Raw genomic sequence first — 13,177 nt, 5'->3', positions numbered from 1 at the left:
AAATCTGTCCCTTTGAGTCTAATGCACACTATCATATCTGTGCTCTGTAGCTAAAACACAAAGGATACAAGATCTGGCCATGAGAAATTCAACCAGCCATACTATCTTTTTGATAGCACAAATTCAATTGTTCTTGATTATAGATAAGAGAAGTCAATTATTTTGGCACATATGTGCCACATACAAAATTCCTGGAGAAAAGCACTCTGGATCCCAGTGGCAATACTAGGGACAAAGTAAAATATTAAACCAGGGGGAAAAACACCAAGTTTCTGCTATATTTTTGGTTAGAGAGAAACTCCCCTGTCTTTTTATCCGCTAACTATGAGATATGGAGTACAGATTGATTCTTGCTAATTAAAATAACATGTGCGCTTGCTCCTTTGAGTTGGTTCAGAGGTCTGTGCTTTATGGCTATGCAAATAAATTCTTCATATGAAGCAGCATATAGGGCGAATACAGTAAGCATGAAACTGCTTGGCATTTGCATAGGAGACAATTCCTGCAGCTAAACAATATTAAACGCATTAGTAATTCATTGCATCATTAAGGACCTAAAGGGCAGAGATCTGTCAAGTTCGGTATGCTGCTTCGTCTCAACATTTCCTACATCCCGGGTTAGAACGGGACAAATCAGCAGCATGTTCTCCAGCACTGAGCCACTGCCAACATTTTCTTAATGGGATTAAGTTGTGCCTTGTTACTGTAGAAAGACATACTTTAAGTGTGCTTGGCCATTCATTTGGAGTAGGATTCTCTTTAGGTCAACTGTTACCCTGCATGAGTAAAGTCATTACTCACCAAATTTTTCACCTTGAATTTATCCAATTAATGATAGAAGTATTAATTGAATCATAGAATCATGAATTATAGAATGGCTTGGGTTGAAAGGGGCCACAGTGATCATGTAGTTTCAACCCCCCTGCTATGTGCAGGATCACCAACCACCAGACCAGGCTGCCCAGAGCCACATCCAGTCTGGCCTTGAATACCTCCAGGGATGGGGCATCCACAACCTCCTTGGGCAACCTGTTTCAGTGCATTACCACTCTCTGTGTGAAAAACTTCCTCCTAATCTCTAACCTAAACCTCCCCTTCAGCTGCGTCAAGCCAAACAATTCCTCATTCGTCAAACAGTCCATCCCTCAAATCCATCCATCCAATAAATCTCCAATTTAGAGAGAAGGGTGTGGTGAGGGATCATGTCAAAGGCTTTGCAGAGGTCCAGGTAGATGACATCTATCACCCTAGAAGAAGCAAGATGGATCGTTTAGATCCACGAGAGCTGTTAGAAGCTTTTCCCTTCCATTAGTATCTCTATCAGTACCTGAATAAACACCAAAAGTTCAGCCTTTTAACATATGTACAGTTCCAAAAAATACCAAAGAAACAACAGCACGGAAGAACTCTGCAGAGATGATGCCCAGCCTTGTAGAAGGAGGAGTTTCAGACTGCAGCATTACCAAGCACAGCTAACCCAAGGCTTGTAGGGAGTGCTCAGGGCATGGAGTGGCACTGGGGATGGAGGGGACTGCTGCCAAGCTTGAGCTTGGCATTGGCTGCCCAAGTAGCAGCTGGGACCAAGTCATTCTTGGGCCATAATGCAGGTGGCAATCACAGCTACAGCAGCCCAAACATACTGAATATACTTGTTTGCTACATCTTCAGCTAGGAACAACACCTGGGCAGAAGTGCCCAGCACAAGAGTCAGTGAAGATTGTGCTGGGGACTTTCAGCTTGGACATCAAGAAAGAATGTCTTTTTTGGGCATGGTAGGGTTAGGTTGGCAGCTGGAATAGATGATCTTAGAGGTATTTTCCAATCTTAATGATTCTACGATTCTAGCACGGACACAAAGTCTTCCTGGAGGCTTGTAAGCCATCACAAAATGTCCCCTACAATATATTTTGAGAATGAAGCACTCTCTAGGAATGTATCAATGTTTTGTGGTTGTTTTTTAAGAGATAGGCTACTGGTTAGGCTGCGGTTGGACTTGATGATCTTCAAGGTCTTTTCCAACCTGAGTAATTCTATGATTCTATGATCAAGAATGAGAACCCGCACGTTTTGGTTCTTGTGACTGTTCAGTAGTGGAAGTGCTTCACTTGCTTAAACATGGATTTATTAAAGACTTCATTATGATCTTATTTCACAGCTATATAATTCCGCTGCTATTAAGTTATCCCAAAGGACTTTTAAACACAATAAATTAATGTGGAAAAAAAAAAATAAATTAGGAGGATTGCCAAAATGTGCCTGAGGAGAGCATTCGTGCATTTGATTTTGATGTAGAAGGTGGAGCACGCCTTATTCTCCTCTCTTGAAGGGTGGTTTCTAAACCAGGAGCGAGTATGTAACAGCTGCGCTGGTGAAAAGGATGGGAAAATTAAGTCAAAATCTTACATCAATGATGGATGTTTTCTATCTTTGTAGTTATATTCAAAAAGTCTTTCCAGATCTGTGGACCGAGCACTAGCACTGTTGACCAACTGCAACCTGTAATCAAGTAGGGTCACCCAGATACTACTCACAATGGGCCCAGGACAACACTAACAACCTCTGCATCCGACAATGGCTGCATCAATTCTAATGCAAAGGCCACTATTGGTAGAATTAGAACAAATTTATGGCAAAAATTAAAACATTTATATTTTAACATCTCCAGACTTTATTAGGTGTTCTTTATACAGTCATCTGGTATGTTTAAAGAGTGAGCAATCATATAAAAGGAAATATGGTCATAACTGATTGAAGTAATAAAACCCTGAAACTAAATAACATCTCATAACTCATTACACAGCATATATTAGATTTCATTACATCAGTATATGACTTAGTAGTAAATTCTCCTGTTGGTCATAAACCTCTAAAGTGTTGTCATCCTGAAAAATGAAATTAAAAAAGGGAAGAAGACAATGGCAAGATGCTTTGGTGGTGCTCGTACTGTTGTGGAACAGCCCCACCTGCTGTTGGGGTGAAGAAGCTTTCATGGGCCATGGGCGATGCTGGGGCGTTTGGCAAAGACCTCGGAGAACCTGGTCACCAAATGTGTTACTCACAGAAATAGCACCGCTGGGTCCTCCTATCCTCCTCCCTCTTGCTAAGGGGTACTTACCAACACTTGGCCTACCCGAGTCCTAAGGGCTTCAGAGGCCACTAGTGCCTTCTGCTCTTTCTAAGGCCTGAGCACAGCCCGTACAGCTGGTGCCTTGCCACAAGGCCTTCTGTGCCCATATCCCCCCCCACACCCCTTTAACAGCTTCTAATTACACCAAGCAACCGGTCGGCAATCGTGCTGCCTGCAACATCTGGGAGATCTTAAGGCCGATCCCAGTCCAAGCGGCACTGATGTAATTGTTTTGCTGGGTGAAGGATGATAACTCTCCCCACGTGTGTTTATACTCCTTCAAAATAATCCAATGGTTTTTTTGAAGATCACTTATGTCAACACGTGCCTTATTGTGTCTTATGTGTTGTTAAAGTGCTGGGTGGAAGCAGCTGGGAGAGAAGTCCCCTTTCAAAGCATACCTTCTCTTGTTCTTCTCGAAACAGTTTGTTGGATCACTGTAAAGCAGAGAGGCTTTAACGGCTGTTTTGGAGGTGTCCAGGCACACAGCAGATCCGTGGGGTTATATACATGGATTAAAAGCTAAGTACAAAAATGAATCAAAGAAATCCCCCAAAGCTCTAGGAGTGGAGAGGACTACTCCCCTCCTTTCCACAAAGTTCACAACCACTTAAGAATGAGGCTATGCAAAGCCAGGTGCTCCACACCCCAAACCTGTACTGAATCCGGCCCTAGGGAGCAGCCACAGACTTTCAGGCTCTCCAGCAGGAGCTGCTGCTCCAGCAGAAGCTGTCCTCAGGGCATGGACAGCAGATGGGGCAGGTAACGATGCTCTCTGGATCAAGCCAGGTGAACCTGGGCTGCTACATATGGGCTTTAAACTACAGATAGGAAACATCTGTCATAATTGTATGACCAGCCCTATAATGGGAACAGCAGTCTTTCCTTAAGACAGCCATACTTCTGAATGAAATATGCTTTGTTAGCTTTTCCACAGAATTTTTTATTCTTCATTTTGTAGGAAAAAAAAAAAAGAAAATGAACAAAACCAAAAAGCTCACCTATCAATGCTGTCAGTGCAGACTCAGGTTCCGATTTTGCCCTTCTACAGCCTAAGTAGCCCTAGGCAGGGACGAGTGCCATAATAAAGCTCCAAAGTGCTGATCTCACTCTCTGGTAACTCAGGTTCTGCAATGCACAGAGCAGGGCTGAGCCAAACCTCACCTGGCAGCAGAATACACTTTGCTTTTTATCAGAACCACTTTCACACTCCCGCAACAGTCTCATTAGCCCTAATAGGCAAGCTGGGCTCTGAGCATCAGCACAGCTCTGCCTCTGGACTGATGGAAAATTAAAGGAGTTTCCTTCCATATTCTTCAATGTGAGAGCTCAGCTGAGAATCTTTCAGGATTTGGAGAAATTTTAGCTAATTGAGGTAAACCAAACATACCTAGCTGCTTTTATGACTCTTTCAGAGCAGTATCTTTTTAAGCTAATACTCCACCGGGGAGCACAACTCGCAGACAAAAGCCCTCTGAAGTGCCTTGAAGAGATCTGAGCTCTGGGCTCTGAACTTCGCTGCTTATAAACAATCATTTCAATCTGCCAGGCCACAGCGGGAGTATGAGGCTTCATAAAAGGGCTTAGGTGTTGTAACACTGAACGCAGCAGCGTTTCGCTGGGTGTCTCGCTATCCAGCCTCCCCACGCAATCCAGAAGACTTAAGACGCAAAGAACCAGATCTGCACAAACCAGCAGGGAACCACTTTAGGAAACGCTGAAGAAAGCACAGCCCAGCTGTGCTGAAGTACCTCGTTCTGATCAGGTTTCAAACCCCGGATCCCTTCCCAGAGTAGGGACTGAAGGAGCACACGCTCATAAAACAGCAACGGCAATTATAACACTTGCTTAGGCCTTGGAAGAGAAAGACCCAGGTCTCCTCTTACACCACAGAGATGTGAATATCCACTCCCAGCCCCAGGCTGTGACTATTGGGATGTCCTCTGGAAGCCCTTCTGCTTTTCATGGGAAGAAGATGGGGTTGGACCAGGAGAAATGGATACTTTGGTTATGTCTGGGCACTCTGGCAACAGGACAAGGACAGCTTGGGCCCCTCTCCCAACTCAGTTCAATGAAAGATATGTATTTTCAGAGAAGAAAAGCAGACTGAAACCTCACTGAGCACCATGAACTATGGGGGCAGGGGGCAAAGCTAAAACACATAGGTGCCACCCTCTCTAGCAGCATGCAAAGCTTTTCATGAAGAGAAGGAATTGAGCTCATTGCCTGCCATAAATTAGCTTTGAATCGCTAGTTAGTAGAAGGTATTGATGTGGTCTTCTCAAGGCTTGCTCTGAGAACACCCGCACTGCCAGGTAAACAGAAGAGTATGTGATTTCTGGCATCCCAGGCTGATTGACCAGCCTCTCACCTAGTCCAGCACTGAGGTCTTGGGCAAGCCAAGAACTCTTTGACACTGAAGCATTTACAGAACTGCACTGGAGGAAACCTGCACCTCTGCATGACTTGCAGTAGAATTTGGGAAACTGAGCTTTGGGATCAGGCCTAGTTCTCCAAGGGCACATAGATACTATCCCAAACTGTTTGTTTACCACAGCGATAGTCGCCTAAGTACTTTCCAGATCTGTCCTTTGGGGGCTTAGACTGGCTGGAAAAAAAGAGGCTAAGAAATGAAGTCACTCAGGGCACTAAAGTCAGCTGCATATCCAGAGGGCTTCCGAGTTCCATCTCTGGCCTTCCCTCAGAGCATTGGTGGTGCAGGTTGCATTTGCCTTCTGTGGATTGCACAGGCAGCCCCTTCCCACAGCTGGAACTCCAGACCATGAAAGCAAAGGTGCAACAGCATCGTGGTGAAATCCTAAAGATAATCTTTGACTTCTGCTGTCTAGAGAGAGAAAACGCTTCAAGTAGGAATGTGTTTACCATATTAATCCTAAAACAGTTCCATTATAATGACAAGCGTGATGTTTCATCAAAATTCTTATGAGATTTATATCTGCCGTAGCACTCCTTTGGATGGGAGTTGGATGTAAAACAAGCATATGTTTCTTGTTACAGAGCTGCAAAAAAATATCCATTGTTTCTTGGTTGACTGATTGAAAATTTAAAGAAATCAGTCTGCCATAACAAACGAGATCTCCACAAACCTAAGTGCATTCTTATATTTCATTGTGTATTTAATAAGGGAATTTAAATGAAGTAAAGGTTCACTGAAAAACAATTAAAAGAATTTAAGCTACAACCGTCATCAAATGGCAGCATTAACAATATTAAGGAAGATTCGCTTAATTTGATGTTTATATGCGCCTAAAAATGTGAATTCAAACTAAGAAAAATATCCCTGTTTATCCCTGTACAGAAAGGATATTGAGGTGCTGCAGCAGGTTCAAAGAAAGGCAACAAGGCTTGTGAAGGGCTTGGAGAACATGACCTACAAGGAGAGACCGAAGGAACTGTGGCTGTTTAGTCTGGGGAAAAGGAGGCTGAGGGGAGACCTGGTTGCTCTCCTTCCAGTACCTGAAAGGTCTTTACAGCAAGAGCAAGGGTGGTCTCTTCTCACTGGTGACAGGATGAGGAGAAATGGCCTCAAGTTGCACCAGGGTAAGTTTACGTTGGATATCAGGAAAAACTTCTTTACAGAAAGGGTTGTTAAGCACTGGAATAGGCTCCCCAAGGAGATGGTTGAGTCACCATCCCTGGATGTGTTTAAAAACCGTTTGGATGTGGTGCTCAGGGACATGATTTAGCAGAGGGTTGTTAGTAAGGGTACTATGGTTAGGTTGTGGTTGGACTTGATGATCTTTAAGGTCTTTTCCAACTTAAGCAATTCTGTGATTCCATGATTTTACATAAGTCAGAACACTGAAGAACAAAGTTACAGAACTTAGTGTCAGGAGAAGAAAGCAAGCCTAGTTCTCCAAAACTTAACGCTGCTTCCAACACCATCAGATTATTTTCCATCCTTGTCAATTTGTCTCACTTTACTGCAGCCCACAGCTGCACAATCCTTGATCATGCACAGAACTGCACGCAGCGTACACAAGAAAAGTGCAGGATCCCATAGAAAGCTGCTACAACAGGTAGAAAGTGTTACATGGAGATTATAGATATTATAATAATGTCTCTATTTTTTACAAGTTCATTCTTCCCCATCCCAGGTATCTTTAATGAAGAAGTTAAGGATTCAAAAATAGGAATCACACTGAGGTACTTCAATACGATGTTGCTTTCACTTGACTCTGACTCTCAAAGTGTTAAATATGAATGTTAAGAAGCCAGGGATTTTGGCCATTATGTCAATTGGGGCATGGATGCTTTGCACCCTGTTGATAGGTCAGCCTATTTTCAAATGCCTCATGTCATAAAAAGCCCTTTTTTCCACCTCATTCTTTTAAAAAGCTTTTGGATCACGTTAACCTTAGATCAAAACTAGGATCAAACAGATACTAACTTATTAATAAAAGTTCTCAAAAATGCATCATCAAACGATGTATATTTCAATGATCAGGCTTTAAGATAGGAGATGAAAGAAACCTTACACTCTTAATGTAATCTAATTGCAAAATTTTTAAGGAATATTGGCGATACAGAGATTTTCACACCATTTTGTTTTTACCACGTCAGGTGTGAAGTATTGGGATAAATACTTCACCCAGAAATGGCTGTATCCATTACAGAGACTGTGTTGTGGAGTATTCTTCTCAGGAGATATCTGAGAACCATCTGAATGCCTACCTTGTGTGATCTGTTGTAGGGAATCTGCTACAGCAGAGGGGTTGAACTCAATGATACTTAGAGGTCCCTTCCAACACCCACAGTCCTGTGATTCTGTGGTTTTAGAGATGCAAGCAATGAAAGCATGAAAATAAAGATCAGTTAGCATCATGAGCAAAGCTAGAAGCCAGAATCCTGGATTAGAACGGATTATTGCATTTGTCAGACATAACAAAATAGATACCCTGTTACTATCACACAAGATTGTGTGTAATAACACAAAACAGGCATCAAATTAACACAGCCATTAAACTCAGGGCCTTCAGCCAGCAAGAGCTGGCATTTCCAAATACACCTGAATCACTTCTGTGTTTAAGTACAGCCCGAATTACACACATTTCTAACGTTAAGTCTGTTAGCACAATCATTTAAAACGTTTGATGCCACTTATTGTAAGCAATATCCTCTAGGTCAAGAAAAAATAGAAATGGGAAGTTAATTATACCTCAGAAAGCACATCAGCATAGCACTTTTATCCTTTACAAAAATATCATAAGCTGAAATGAGACAAACATTAAGATTTACATGAAAATTATCTTTTATGCTTTAGCAGTATAAAATGCTAGAGAAATATTCCTTGATTTTATGGTTAAGGAACCATTTCCATTTGTCACTACTGCAATATGTAAGTGCTTACATACACGGAATGTTACTTCTGCCTCGTGACATCAACACAACACAAGCACTGGCCCTGTATTCTCACCTCCAGGGAGAAGAGATGAAAGAAATAGCACCTCCTTTTTAAGTTAACAACTTAACCAGCAATTCTGGGTGTTTCCTTCCTAACCCTCCAACTACAGGAAACAGCTGTACTATGAAAGAAGTAAGAATCAAGAAGCTGGAATAAAGACTACATACCATTAAGCTAATGTGTAATGTATATGCTCATAGGAAAGATCTGAGCATTAGCTTGTTCACATTTATAAAGAAGTCTTCCCAAGAGATTTTATACTTTGACATGTTTATTTTAGTTGGACGAACAGACTCAGTGAATAAGCTGAAACAAGTATTCTTTCAGCCTTACATGTGCTTCCCTGAAGACTTGAAAAACCAAACTTTTAGAAAGATGTGGCTGTTTGCATGAAGTAGCTCAATAGTTATTTCTTGTTCCATGCTTCTCTTTCAAGTCGTTCACGAATTACTTCTTTTAGGTACGGTTCAAGATAAGGCTTATCCTGAAAAAAAGAAAAAAAAACACATTTAAACATGCTTGTATTTAAAAGGGAGGCCCAGAAATGACTCAAACCATTCCTGCAGATCACCTCTCTCCCATTCTTTCTCAGATTTGACTAAAAAGCAATCTATGAAGTGGAAGAGATGGGGAGTTAAAAAAGGAAAGAAAGATAAAAAAGAATCACATTACTCATTCTGAAAAGACAGACTTGGTATCTGCTAAGTCTTCTCAGGTCTGCAAAGACAAATTCCCTAACGTAACCACTCCTGATTCCCAATGCCTCAATGGCATTATCAAATAAAAATGACACTTTCATCTTTGCCTTCAAAAATAACATGGAGTTGTTTTTGTTTTTTCTTGTTTTGCTTTTTTGACAAGTATCCAAATGAACAAGATCCACTTTAATTTCATCAGGTCCACGTAAAATACTATTTGCATGAAAGAAACTTATTTTCTACTTAAGCTTTAAACAGCACTGCAAACAGATTCAATAGGACACCTGTGTTCAGTCTGACTGTGTTCAGTTGCTAATCAAACTGCTGTCCAATCAACACATGCAGTCAAATAGTCAATGCAGCAAAATATGACCAATAACACAAGGAACAGCTTCTGCTTCTAAAGGGAAATTAAAAGTTTTTGTGTTATCTTCCAGTCCAAAGTTTAGTGGCAAGATTCCTCTCTGCCCCATCTTTGGAGAAAGATGAAATGGACAGTAATACAAACCTGTGAGTTTCTCCACTGCAAAGAAACATTCTAGCTACAACCAAAAAGGCAGATTTTGTTTGATTTGGTTCTCATATTGTAGTAAGACGCTTATTCTAACACACAGGTTGCTAGAGTGTATTTCCTTACCTGACAGCTTAGAATATTTCATCTGAAGACGAGAGTTCTATAGCTTTGAGCTGTAGTTTAAGCTTTTGTCATCTTGAATAAAACATCTGAATTTCCATTACAATCCAGACTTTTAATCAGAATTCCAACACAATGTTATTCAAAGGTATTTGATACAACACACTGATTTACTCATTTTATATAACATGTAAGCATGCGACTCTTCATAGAGATTCCATGTCCCCAAAACTGATCACAGTCCTGGCATTAAGAGATCCTTGAGAACACTCAGCACACTCACCTCTTCATATTTTACCCACTGTTCTTTCGGAAGGATCCGATGTTTCAAGCTTAAATCAAGTGCTCTCTTTATGCGAAACATTCTTTCATTGTAAAGATCCTCTGGAAGTCTTTTCAGCGCTTCCTTTACATCATCATCTTCATACAATGTATCATCTCGCATTAATCCTGTACCAAAAATATTTTCACAATATCACTGAACAGATGCTCCTAAATAAGACTCAAGACCTAACAAAGATGTTTTTTAATTTGGGCATAACACTTCAAATGCAAAAATATAAGGAAAAAAAAATCCAGACATATCTATGAGAAGAGAAACACTCATTCCTCATAGAGAATAAAACTGTGAATGCTTACTTTCACATATTTGCTTTTGCTCCTTTGCCTAAGAAAGAATATGGAAAATGGATATTTGATTTGAAGTGTTTCGTCAGATATACAGATCTGAGAGTGGATTTCTGCTCTGTTTTATATCCTTGTATTTCAGATGGCAGTTCATGTATGAGATTTAAGAGGTGATTCTATCACTATCAGTCGATCACAGGTGTGACTACTTGAGTATTTAAGAACAATTCCCTCAAACTCCACTGCGTAACAAGCCTTGATATCCATTAACTATAACAAGCAACAGAAACGTGAAACCACTCAAGTTGTTTGTCTGAGTTTCTACCTCTTCCCTCCAACTGGGATTTAATTCAAGTCAGAACATCTAGTCCTCTGAAAGCCAAAACCACCGCCCCTTTTTTATATTTTGGAATGAAGAATTTCTGAAATTCAACCAACTCTGTTTAAAATTTCAGTATTAACAACAAAGGACAAAACGCCACTTCTCTATTATTTCAAGATTGATGTAGATCATAAGAGCATTAGATTGATGTAGATCATAAGAGCACAGCTACCGACTTGAGGTCTAAGGTTTTGATCTCACATGACTTGAACTGTCAGTAGTCTCCCAGTAAAACAGCATTTATTTTAAGCAACGTATTCTTGAATGTAGTTCTGCAGTTTCTTGCTAAAGGCACAAGAAGCACAGCAGCGATTTTAATCACTAGATTTCAGAAAAGCAGCAAAAAGCACAATTTCCAGAGACACAACACAGCACCTCTATAAGCGGGACACTGGAAGAGGAATTAATGTTGGGTGTTCAAATACTTTTTTCCTAATGTTCCCAGGGAAAGTGTGTGAACTTCCTTTATACGGATTCACTCAAACTGCAGTCAGTAGCAGCAGTCTGTATGTTCAGATTCTCTTGGCATTCAAAAACAGTTCTGCGATCTGCATTGCTGAAACAAGCTCCATAATAACAATGGTCAAATTAAGTAGGATACCATCAATTTCTTGTAATTTCCTTTACTTAAAGAAACACCACATCTACAGTTACTTGACCACAAAATAGGCTAGAGACTAAATCCTTTTTTGCAGATTGAACACTTTGCACAAATATCCCAGACAGACTGACTGCTATTAGCATCAATCTCTTCATTTTCAGTGGTAGCATTTGGGAAGGAAATCAGGTTGGCAAATAGTGATGCATGCAATTGACTTCATAGGAAAAAAAGAAAGAATCAAGCATTCAAAATTGTTTTCCAGAAGTGACTTCAACAGCTCCTGCCTGACTTTAACTGTTACGAGGCATTTCACAGAAAAAGAGAGGAAATACAGAAATAAAAGGAGTCATTTTTTTCTAACTTATTTCCACAAATAAATGTAGCAGCTAATAATGATAAAACAACACATCAAAATGCTTATACTGACCGCTTACCAACCATAAGCAGATTGAGGATTGTTACACTTGAAAAGCTTTAAGGCCCAGTGAAGTACTTACCGTATTTGTTGAACCCAGCTGCATTATAGTACCACTTTCGAATTCTGTCCATCAGGCGGCCACCTCCTGAAACTAAAAACAACTGTCATCAGTTGGAGAGAAGCATAAAATTCAACACCCCCCACCACTACAAAGGCATACAAATACGTGTCAATCTCGTTCAGGAGCAGTAAGGCACCACTTGAACTTACAACTCAAGCTCCACTACTCTTACTTGAGCTAAAAGCAGTGCTTTACCATCACGCTTTTCTGATCAGTTATCACACCTCATAGTCCCAAGCTTTAGGACCTGAGAAGAAACATCTCTAAGGGACAAAGAGCAATGCCTGCACTTGGGCAGGTCACCAAAGCCCGAGACCTCCCAGAAAGCTCCTTCCTATCGCCTCCGAGCCCCTCGGTCCCACCGCCCGAAGCCCGACAGAGGCCCGAGCTGAAGGACAAGCTCAGGGAAGGCTGGGACAGAGGTCGCAAAGAGGCGACACAGGCCAAGGACACACGGCGCCCAACGCGTCCCCAACTCCCCGCCCCAGCCTGAAGCCCCTCCACAGCCTCGAGAAGAACGACAGGACGAAGACAAGCCCAAGGAGAAGAACCCTGCGCCGAAGCCGCCCCAATCACGAGCCCTCCGTCTCCTCACCCGTTGCCCTCGCCGCCATCTTGACCTCGGCGCGGCGCACTGCCTGCTGGGAGAGGCCTGCTGGGGACGCTGCGGCGCCGCGGGGCGGGGAGAAGCCACCAATGGCGGCGCAGCGCTGGCGCATGCGCAGAAGGCTCGGCGTGAACGGGGGCTGCTGGGAGGGGGCGGTGATGGCCGCGGCCTTTCGGGAGCGCAGCGCTGCGGTTTTAAAGGGGAAAGCGGAGTTACTCTGGTTATACCGCTACAGCGCTCCCGGACCGCAGGACAGCCTGTGAGCCCAGGCTAAACGTTTCTTCTGCAGGCTTTGCCATCCTCGAGCCAAAAAGCGCTTGGCGTGAGGCAGGTCTGCTGTCCTTTCCCCGCCGTTCTTTTGCTTGCCTTGGTGGTAGTTGTGGGAAGCATATCCGGCACAAGCATTCAGCATTTCAAAGGGATCGTGTTAGCTCTGTTTCGTTGAATAAACATAAATCCAAGTGAAAACATCTGGATTTTCATTTCCGGACCTATTTTAACTGGAAGAATAGAAGCTTCTAAACAATGAAATATTGG

The 13,177-nt window shown here is 42.0% G+C and overlaps 1 protein-coding gene across 1 annotated transcript; it reads right to left on the bottom strand.

Moving 5' to 3' along the window:
- Positions 1 to 6,239: 6,239 nt before the first annotated feature.
- Positions 6,240 to 12,759, bottom strand: UQCRB (ubiquinol-cytochrome c reductase binding protein). Its single transcript, XM_072330373.1, has 4 exons — positions 12,629 to 12,759; positions 11,992 to 12,063; positions 10,168 to 10,334; positions 6,240 to 9,036 (listed from the first exon to the last, which is right to left on the bottom strand). Exons 1-4 carry the CDS (start codon positions 12,750 to 12,752, stop codon positions 8,959 to 8,961), a joined length of 441 nt encoding a protein of 146 aa, XP_072186474.1. The 5' UTR covers positions 12,753 to 12,759; the 3' UTR covers positions 6,240 to 8,958.
- Positions 12,760 to 13,177: the final 418 nt, after the last annotated feature.

The sequence above is a fragment of the Excalfactoria chinensis genome, chromosome 2 (assembly GCF_039878825.1).
Source record: "Excalfactoria chinensis isolate bCotChi1 chromosome 2, bCotChi1.hap2, whole genome shotgun sequence".
In the NCBI taxonomy this organism is placed as follows: Eukaryota; Metazoa; Chordata; class Aves; order Galliformes; family Phasianidae; genus Excalfactoria; species Excalfactoria chinensis.
This window is presented reverse-complemented; position numbering and strand designations above follow the sequence as displayed.

Coding starts and splice junctions, on each gene's coding strand:
- UQCRB (XM_072330373.1), bottom strand. CDS start 12,752: ATGCGCCAGCGCTGCGCCGCCATTGGTGGCTTCTCCCCGCCCCGCGGC. Junction 10,335..11,991: donor AGCTGGGTTCAACAAATACG/GTAAGTACTTCA, acceptor TTTTTGGTACAG/GATTAATGCGAGATGATACA. Junction 9,037..10,167: donor AGTGGGTAAAATATGAAGAG/GTGAGTGTGCTG, acceptor TCTTTTTTTCAG/GATAAGCCTTATCTTGAACC.